The sequence below is a fragment of the Microcaecilia unicolor genome, chromosome 8, assembly GCF_901765095.1.
Source record: "Microcaecilia unicolor chromosome 8, aMicUni1.1, whole genome shotgun sequence".
Taxonomy (NCBI): domain Eukaryota; kingdom Metazoa; phylum Chordata; class Amphibia; order Gymnophiona; family Siphonopidae; genus Microcaecilia; species Microcaecilia unicolor.
Window position 1 is genome coordinate 158,215,956 of NC_044038.1, and position 10,301 is coordinate 158,226,256.

General features: G+C 42.3%; 1 protein-coding gene across 1 annotated transcript in view; it reads left to right on the forward strand.

Moving 5' to 3' along the window:
* GRIA1 (glutamate ionotropic receptor AMPA type subunit 1) overlaps nucleotides 1–7,634 on the forward strand; it is a 318,773-nt gene extending 311,139 nt beyond the window's left edge. Inside the window, 2 exon segments of the mRNA XM_030211572.1 lie at nucleotides 6,476–6,610; nucleotides 7,446–7,634. Of these exon segments, the coding sequence (XP_030067432.1) occupies nucleotides 6,476–6,610; nucleotides 7,446–7,634 (324 nt within the window).
* Nucleotides 7,635–10,301: the final 2,667 nt, after the last annotated feature.

Genomic DNA, 10,301 nt, shown 5'->3' on the forward strand with positions numbered 1-10,301 from the left:
CTCCGTCAAAGAGGGAAGGTTCTAGGAAGAAAGAAAAGCCCCAATAGCTTCTGGGTGAATAGAAGAGTCAGTCAAATATAACGACTGATAGAAAGACTGAAAACGCTGACGGATCAAAGAGGACCTAGTCAACACCTTATTCTTACCATCTCCAATCCGAAGAATAGTTCTGTCAAGCCTCTGCTGCCTCAGTTTAAGAGCTAAAGATCGACCAGGTTTATTGTGATTAAAGTACTGGGAGTATTGATGTTGGTCCCTCCCAAACTTCAATTGCTCCGAGTAAATACTGTCCAATCTTAACCAGAGAGCCTGAATCTGCCGCAGAATAGCAACCGAATGAGAAGATTTATGAAGATCTTCCAAATGAGACAATTATGCAATACACTTTGCAACCTCTTGCCTCCTAGCCCGAGCCTGAGTACTAGCGTGTTTTAGAAAAAAAACCCTCGTAACAGCCTTCAATGCATCCCAAACAATCTCAAGAGAAGGACCCGAGTTTAAATTGAAATCAAGATACTCCCTCAAGAGCGTTCGATATGTAGCCAACAGCTGCTCGTCCCTCAGCAAGGAGACATTAAGGGTCCACCTACTATCTATATCAGCCTCACAGAAAGACGAGAGATGAAGCCAAGCCGGGGAATGATCCAAAATAGTGATAGAGCCAAGACCCGAGAGACAGTCCCCCTGAGTCAAAGATATATCAAGTAACAAAAAATCAATACGAGTGGCCTAGTGGTTAGGGTAGTGGACTTTGGTCCTGAGGAACTGAGTTCGGTTCCCACTTCAGGCACAGGCAGCTCCTTGTAACTCTGGGCAAGTCACTTAACCCTCCATGGCCCCATGTAAGCCACATTGAGCCTGCCATGAGTGGGAAAGTGTGGGGTACAAATGTAACAAACAAAAAAAAAAATCATGGGAATGAGAATAAAAAGAGTAATCCCTTTCCCTAGGGTGATGTAATCTCCACACAGCTAAAGCTCGAGATAAAGCAACCAATGCTTTAGAGTTTTTAACATCAACCCCCGATACTGCACCCGACCTATCCAAGGCTGGGTCAAATGAAGCGTTAAAATCCCCCCCTCCCCCCCCCCCCCCCCCCCCCCAGCTTAGCAAAAAATTCCCTCTGAGCCTCATTAGGCGCATAGACAGCAACCAGAGAAAATGCAAGATTATTCAATAAAAGATGCAGAAACAAGAATCTACCAGCAGGGTCACACTTAACTTTCATCACTTGAATCTGCAACGAAGAATAAAATAAAATTGCAACTCCACGCTTCTTTGAAGCATCTGCCGCAGAAGAAAAAGTAGATATATGGGTACTGACAATGGAACAAGTATTTTTCATGCTCCCTTTTAAAGTGAGTCTCCTGTAAAAATACCACGTGTGGTTTATCAGACAACAATTCCTTAAATAACTTTTGACGCTTCTGAGGAGAATTAAGACCCTTGACATTATAGATCAAGAACCTTAAGTCCACACTCATTTAGTATACAATCCCCAAACTAAACAAGCCAATTGAAGCCTGAAACCAATTTGCTGCGCATAAGTTGGATGGAGAAGGAGAGAGAGAGGGGAAAAAAACCTCCTCTAACCCCCCCACCCCCCTCCACCAACCTACCTCCAAGCTGCCCCACAACCACCCACCCAACAGAAGCACACACCAGACACAGAACAACATAATAAAACAATTGGGAAAAACAGTTCCCTCCCATCCTGTGGGAACCAGTGGCGTAGCCAGACTGCCAATTTTGGATGGGCCTGAACCCAAAGTGGGTGGGCACAAACTTTTCTCGCTACCCCCCTCCCCCAGCAAAATTTAGTCATGCTAATCAGGTGCATTTGTCACACAGGGTAAAGTGCTGCTTTTCAGTGCATCAGATTTCAGAAAATGTATTTAATAGCCTAACACCCTTTTCAGTGAGCTTTCAGAGGCCAAAACCTCCTGCCTCAGGTCAATATAATGCTGTTACAGTATCCTCGCCTGACCTAAGGAAGGAAGTATTGGTCTCTGAAACTTCATTAACACAGGTACCATATTACTTTATCCTAAATTAAAAATAAAATTATTTTCTTTACCTTTCTTGTATGGCCATTTACTTTTTCTCATTGTGTCGCTCCCGGTCTCTAGATTCTGCTTTCCTTCACTTTCGCTTAACTCTTCTGCCAGGTTTTCCCGGCCATTTGTCATTTTTCTCTCCTTTTTCTTTGCTTTCTTCAATATTTTTCTGCCTCTCTCTCTCTCTCTCTCTCTCTCTCTCTCTCTCTCTGTCCTGATTTAATTTATTCTTACTATCCATTCTTTAATTTCCTTCATCTACTTATGGCTTTTCATCTTTTTCTCACCCTTATTCTCCCCATGCCCCTTCCTCTTATTCTCCAGTCTTTCACCACTCCCCTTTTCCATCCAGCAGCTCTCCTCTTTCTCTCCCCATCCTTCCAGTCTCCCCTCTCTCCCCCCCATCCTTCCAGTAGTCTCCCCTCTTTCTTTCTGCATCCTTCCGTCCAGTGTCACCTCTTTCTCCCTACCCTTCCATCCAGCGTCTTCCCTCTTTCTCTCCCCATCCTTCCATCCTTCTACCCTCTCTCCTGATCCTTCCATCTAATGTCTCTCTCTCCCTCTTTCTAACCAGTGTCTCTGTATCTCTCTACCCTTTTCTGTTCAGTGTCCCTTCTCTCTCCACATCCTTCCAGTCTCTCCCCTTTCTCTCTGCATCCTTTCATCCATCTCCCCTCTTTCTCTCCCCATCCTTCCATCCAGAGTCTCTTTCCCCATCCATCCGTTTTCCCTCTTTCTCTCCCCATCCTTCCATCCAGAGTCTCTCTCCCCATCCATCCGTTTTCCCTCTTTCTCTCCCCATCCTTCCATCTGTTTTCCCTCTTTTCTCCCCATCCTTCCATCTGTTTTCCCTCTTTCTCCCCATCCTTCCATGTTTTCCCTCTTTCTCCCCATCCTTCCATGTTTTCCCTCATTCTCTGCCATCCTTCCATCTGTTTTCCCTTTCTCTGCCATCCTTCCATCTGTTTTCCCTCTTTTTCTCCCCATCCTTCCATGTTTTCCCTCTTTTCTCTTTTCCTCGAGGCCCGCCCTGCATGCCAGCCCCAGCCCCAGCTCCCATTGCCGGCCACTGCTGCTTTTCCTGTTGAGCAGCAGGGCCGGCGCTACAAAAAGAAGAAGCGCTCAGCTGACTGAGGAGAGCGCTAACGCTAAGGACGAAAAATGTTTTTAAAAAAAAAGCGCGGCACTGGCAGGCACTGTCTAGGCAGCCTTGAGGCATTGGCTGCTAGCTCTGCAGGCTCCTCCCGTCTCTTACGTTACTGCCCCTGCGTCGCTCCAGGGGCAGTGACGTAGGAGACGGGAGGAGCCTGTGAGCCAGCAGCCAATGCCTCATGGCTGCCTAGACAGTGTCTGCCGGTGCCGCGCTTTTTTTTTTTAAACATTTTTCGTCCTTAGCTTTAGCGCTTCTTCTTTTTGTAGTGCCGGCCCTGCTGCTCAACAGGAGAAGCAGCAGTGGCTGGCAATGGGGGCTGGCGCTGGGCGGGCCTGGGCTGAAATTGGGTGGGCCTGGGCCCAGCCAGGCCTACCCGTAGCTACACCCTGGTGGGAACAACCCACCCTATCCCCCACCTCCCACCAAAACCACCCCCTATCCATCACTCACCACTAGACAAGGACACAAAGAGTCCCCTACCTAGGACAACAGGAGAAAGAGCCCCAACAAACCCGAAGCACCACCCAAGACCCCCCAGCCCCGCACATCCCTACTGCCTCCCACACAGACATCCCACCCTGAATGAAACATCCAGCAATACCACAACCCCAGCCCCCCTCCCCACCACCACATACACATCCCTCCTCCCTCTACACTCACACTAACCCCCACCCCCCCAACCCCATCAAACATCTCTTGCACAATAACTGATCAATTAACGTACAACTCAGATATACAGCATAGGTCTCATAAAGTAAAACCATAAGCACAAAGTCCCGAGAAGCAACCAAGCTAAAAACTACAAACAAATCAATCAGTCTCTTCAGGTGACTGTCGGGGCGTTTTTAGACTTGCTGGGTACACGCTTCCACTTCTGGAATTTAGCCTTTGTAGTAAGAGTTATATCCACTGGCGGGTGATCCACAACGTAAAGCCCTCTCCATGCAGTACGTTCCAAACTTCAGAGAGGAGTCGGAGCCAATGAAGCTTCCCCCCCAACTGTAAAGCAGAGGGCAAAAGGGAAAGACCAACGATAAGGAATCTTGTTTTTCGTTAAAATGTCCAAAGCCAGTTTCATTACATGTCGCTGAGACAACGTCAGCTGGGATAGATCCTGGAACACTTTAACCTGGGCCCGTTATAATCGATATGTGGAACCTGTCTGGCCCACTGCAAAACCTGTTCTTTAGTAGCAAACACAGATAAACAGACAACAATATCATGGGGCTTATTGTCCAACCTCTTCCCGAGGACTCTGTGCGCTCGTTCCACCGCTATTTCTTCCGTCCCAAGCAGGTACCACACAGTGACTTTACAATCATAACCACATCCTCTTTATCTCCCACCTCAGGGACACCACGAAAACAGAGGTTGTTCCTTCTCCCCCAGTTCTCTAAATCATCCACTTTATATTGCAACTCCTCAAAATAATCAAGAAGCTTTGATAGCCGAGAACCTGCCCCATTCAGCTGATCTGCATGCTCATCCACACGAGCCTCCAAGTCCTTCACTCTCCCTCCCAGCTCACATAAATCAACACATAGGACATCCATTCTTTCTAGAATTTCCTCCTTGGACGATTTGATCTCTTCCCGAATCTCCTCCAGGCATTTAGTTAGTTCTTTTGAGATACCACATTTAGCAGAAGCGGTACCTGCCTCAGTAAGGGACATGGCAGAATCAGAATGTGAGCCGTGAGTCAGCGGCAACACGTGGCGCCTCAGGGCCTTACCCGCCTGCCTTGTAGATTGGCGCTCACTCTCCTTCCTAGCAGCAGACATAGCTCCCGCACGAACAGGAATGGCCCCAGGCAGATCAGACACCAACTTGATTGAATATAATATAAAGCTCAGGATCGGATGTATGCTGATATAACTAAAAGAAATCAGGGATGTGCCGGAGCTACAGACTCAGGCAGCCATTCAGATCCATGACGTCAGTTCCTCCTCTCAAACAAACATGTTTTTAACTGTTTTTTAAACATTAGTAATGAAGTCGTTCCCTCCCCCCCCCCCCCAATTAACTTCCATGCCCCTAATCTTCTCCCAAGCTCCTCCCCAAGACAACATGGACTATTTGAAAATTACCCATCCTTCACAGGAAAAAATAGGTATTGATGGTTCTTTGAGTTTTGTGTGGCTGTTAAGATCTATTGGGTGTGGATCTTGCTCAACTCTGAGTGCTGTTTATAGAATAGCACTTGGCGCTAATTTATATTGGTTCCAATTTTTCGGTGACATATACTAAATTTAGCCCAAATTGCCTAAGAACTTAATTGAAAATCTTCTGACCTGTAGGAAGAAAACAACAAACACTAAAGATTTACTGCTGTTCCAGACTTATCGCCTCACAAGTATGGAGCCCATAGTTAGCATTTTAGAGTTTTCAGATTTTTTTTTATTATTATCTAAAAACTTTTATTGCATTAAATCAAGATTACAAATTTTAAAAAAAAAGCATAAAAGAAGCAAATTTGCTTTTTCAGAAATTAAGATCAAACACATCTAAATAGTGCATTAACCCACATCAAGAGGAACTTGAGGCCAAATTACGGAAACTAACAACCAGAAACCTGATTTATATAAAATTCTATTCACTAGCGATCCTAACTATAGGAGACCCCAAATCGACTCCTATACACTAACGCAAAAATCATGAGGAAACTTTATCACTCAAAAAATTCTCCAAGTGGAGAGGGTCAAAAAAGATGATGTTTCCCTTGCCAGGAGCTTAACCATTTACAGGGGAACCTTAACCCTCCCCCCTAACCAACACATGTAAAACCTTAGGTTTCAACTGAAGAAAAGACTTTCTCCTGAGCTGAGTGGACCTTGCCGTATCAGGGAACCTTAAAATTTTGTGACCACAAAAGGAAATTTCTTTTTTCTTAAAATATTTATGCAAGGTCATCATCTTATCCTTTTCTGCAAAGAAAATAAACAAAAGAGTAGATCTAGATGTAATATCAGTAGAGTTTTCAGAAGTTTATAAGAAGGTTCATGATGAAAACGATGCTTTCAAATTGCTCTTAAATAGTTAAAATGCAAATTTCTGAGATAAAATGGCACTCACAAAAACATTAAGAAATCCTAGCCACTGTGCATTTTTTAAAATTTCCCTGTGAACTGGAAAAGGTAGATGACCACAACATTGGGGAATTTGATCATGTGTTTGTATTGTGGGGGACTGTTTAATTATATCACTTCATTGCTTGACATGTTCTTTTTCCTTCCCTTCCCTTTTGTTTGTTTTATATTTGATGTAGGACAAGACAAACGCGCTAAGCCTAAGTAACGTAGCAGGAGTCTTCTACATCTTGATTGGAGGGCTTGGACTGGCCATGCTGGTTGCCTTAATTGAGTTCTGTTACAAGTCCAGGAGTGAATCGAAAAAAATGAAGGTGGCACCGACTGTGCAGGCTTTTCATCCACTGTTATTGAATTCAATGTTGCATATCTCCTCATACTGTTAGTCTGAACATGCTCAGTTGATGCACATCAAGACATTGCTTGTTCTAGTTCCAAACTGAATTGATTAGAATTCCTAGTTTCCAAGATCCATTCGCAAGAGAACAATCAGAGTGGTTTACAATGCAACATTCTATTAGGATAGAAAGGATTGGAACTACAATTGTGATAGGATAGAGAACATGTATAAAATAAATATAAGTAGTCCACAGACTTCCACAGTGGAGGCGAGCAGCAAATCTATGAAGGGTAAAATCTGTTGAAATCATTTTGAAGGGAATTCCACAATGTGGTGTCCACTGTGCAAAGATTTTGAACAATAAATTTAGCCAAGAGGAAACATGTCCTGAGCACTATAACATCGATAATTTTCTATTACTTATAAACCTCATTCTAATTACATGTAGCTAATTATGGAGGCAATTTACTAGTAGTTTACGTTATTTGTTGCAAGACCCATAATGGCATATAACAGTGTTGAAACATGTTAACTGTTATTTAATGACTCCCTATAAAAACTAAATGATTCAAAATAGAAAGATGAACAGATATGACCTAGAATTCATAGCATAGGTAGGGATGTGGTTTTCAAAGGGTCTCATTTTTACAAGGTAACTTTCTTCTGAAATTGGGCATCTGTAAGTGAAATGGTCAGCAGCCTTCAGTGGATGAAAAAGGCTTTTAAATAGATAAAAGGATACTGTTTTCTATTGAAACTTGTTAATTATAATTAAGGACAGAGGGGAAACCCCTGGTCCTTCTAAAAAGGGTTTTTGCTTGATCCCACAGCAATCTGTCAACGAGACCGTGAGGATGGCAACTCTACCCAGACCATCAGCATCAGGAAGCAGTGGAGAAAACGGTCGTGTGGTTAGTCACGATTTCCCGAAATCCATGCAAACAATTCCATGCATGAGCCACAGTGCTGGGATGGCCCTTGGAGCAACAGGATTATAATAACAACCTCATGGATCATTTGGATCACGAAGGTTCCCACCAGTGCCAAAAATAAAGACAATTCGATGGACTTTTACAAGAACTCAAATCTATATTTTGGTTTTCTTTTGCTTTCTAATTGAACCACATGTTGTGGGGAAGAAACAAAGGTCTGTAACCGCAATAAGGAGTGCACAGCTGAACTAAATATATTTCCATATCCTGGACAGGGCAATGCTGGAACACTAACAAGGATTGCACCATCTTAATTTTACCATTATCATCTTTACGTTGTAGGATGCATATAAATCTTTTTTTTTCACATTTTTATTTACATGCGTAGTTTTAAAGTTCCATCTGCTCCTTCATCTTCAGAATTCACTGAAGACATGGAACATAAAATCAAGCACTTTGAAGAAAAAAATGCAAAACCATTAATGACTTCAGAATTGTTTGCTGAGAAAAGATACTGGTGTGTCCACAACTGGGACAATACAAAACTGCAGTGACTCTACCTGAGAGGAAAGATGGGAGAAAGGAGTGTGCTAAAGGCATTCAGATACCTTGAGAGGTATAAATGAGGCACAAAGATATGAGCATTGTTCTCAGTGAAACAAAATATCTAGAATAAGGGGTTATGATATGAGGGTCAAAGGGAGTAGACACGGGAGATGTTTTATCACAGACGGGGTGGCAGCTGCATAGAAAGACCTCAAAGGGAGACAACAAGAGGTGACAGAATTTGTGATGACATGGGCCAAATCCACTAAGGCAATGCAACAAGAATTAAAATTGGGCAGATTAAAGGGCTTTATCGTCCTCATCTGTAATTGTATTCTGTGTTTCTCTGATCCCAAAAGGAGGAGAGAAGAATTTTGCATTGTAAATTAGAAAAAAATAAGTAGTGAGTATGAATGGATTTGGAAGCACCAAGTACATCTGAATGTCATAATGAGAATTTGGAGGTGATTCCAGGCAAAAAAGTGAAGCAGAGATACCAAGGTTCAGTAAAATCAAAGCTAAAAAAGCAAGACTATAGCTTCAGAGTGATCATTGCAGCACGTAGAGTGGGGCTAATTCTTGTGTATTGAAAATGTAACAGAAGTCCAGAAGCTTCAAAATGTCTAGTTTTGAGCTATTCCATGAGATTCTGTAAAGTGTGTATGAAGTTAGGGCAGAATTTATATTTTATCTGTTATTTGCTCTAGACCTGAATCAAAATGTCATGTAAGCAAATCTAAATTTAACAGCATTTCATATTTGGTGGTTGAGACCAAGTACCTGAGGTAGGTATCTATGTGATAGGAGGAACAATGACGACATTCTAGGGTTGCTCATGTGATTCAGTGTTATAAGCTTGAACCTGATCTGATGCCTCATGCAAGGAAAACTGCTGGATGAAATATAATGAAAATGCTGTTGGTGGCCACACTATTTTAGCTAAGAATGGATTTCTCCCACTGTATAACAAACCACAAAAATGTAAATGGTGGAACTCACCCAGGGATGTTCAAACTATATCCTGCTAAACAGTCTGGGTCTACTGGAGTAACATGGTCCAACAGTACTCAAGAATTTGCTATGCTCAAATATGTGTGGGCCAACAGGAGTCTTTGAGCTTATTTCAGGTATCTAATGTTTCAATAAAATAATATGAATTCTCTTTGTATCGACAATTGTCAGTTGTGTGAAGGCAGTAAGTTTCCAGACTTGACTAGGAACCTGAACTTTAAGGGAGCTAATTTTCCCCAAAGAGTAGAAAAAATTTAAATAGTAGACAGCGGACCAGCTTTATACATAAAGACATGGAACTGGAAGCCAAATGTTTTAAGGAATGGAGACCTTGCTCTGATGCTCTGAATTTGTTTTGTTATTAAGCATAACAAAACAGTTGTATCTTGGTAGATCCATCTGTGTAGCTTCCAGTAATTTCTAAGTAGGATTGACTGCTCATCAACTGTTCAAGAATTATATTCACATCTTAATATCGAGCACAGAGTATGGGACACTCTTCATCAAGTGCTGCCATTCATCTCTTCCATTTCCTATATTTGGTTTGCTAATAGACCAAGAGTAACTTCCATGAAAAAGATTGAAAGTTTGAGAGGTCATCAAGGTATAGTGCATCATGTCCTGCCTCTTCTGCCAGAAAACATTCCACGTCTCCAAGTTTGATATAGTTCTCCACCTAAAGAGTATCCAAAGATCCCAGAGAATTCTCAAGATGAAAAGCTAATCATTTGGAACCTTGTTTTTCTTTAGTATTCTCATGCCTAGATGTCCTATGCCTGTGAAGACTACAAAGTGAAGAAATGGAAATCCAACGTTCTTATTTACAAGTTGCAAATGTTCCTTCATTTTGGAAGCTAAAGCTTACCCATTTGTGCTTTATCAAGAACTTTTCTAGTGCCCATGTTTTGTTCTCCAGAAAGGAATGGTTATATTTCAGCTTGCAATGAAATTTGATAGCTGCTGTACCCCCATCAGGACTAAGTCAGCTTCTGTGTCAGGGTATTCAAGTACTCTCCTAAAGCATTGGACCAGAAGGTGATATGCATTGAGAATATTTCTGTGATTACTCAGAATGCTCATAAGACATGAACAGACTCAACTAGAATCATTTTTATTACTGAAGGGGGTAGAAAAAAGAAGTGAATATGGAAATAGTAACTTGTAATATGTATTTTT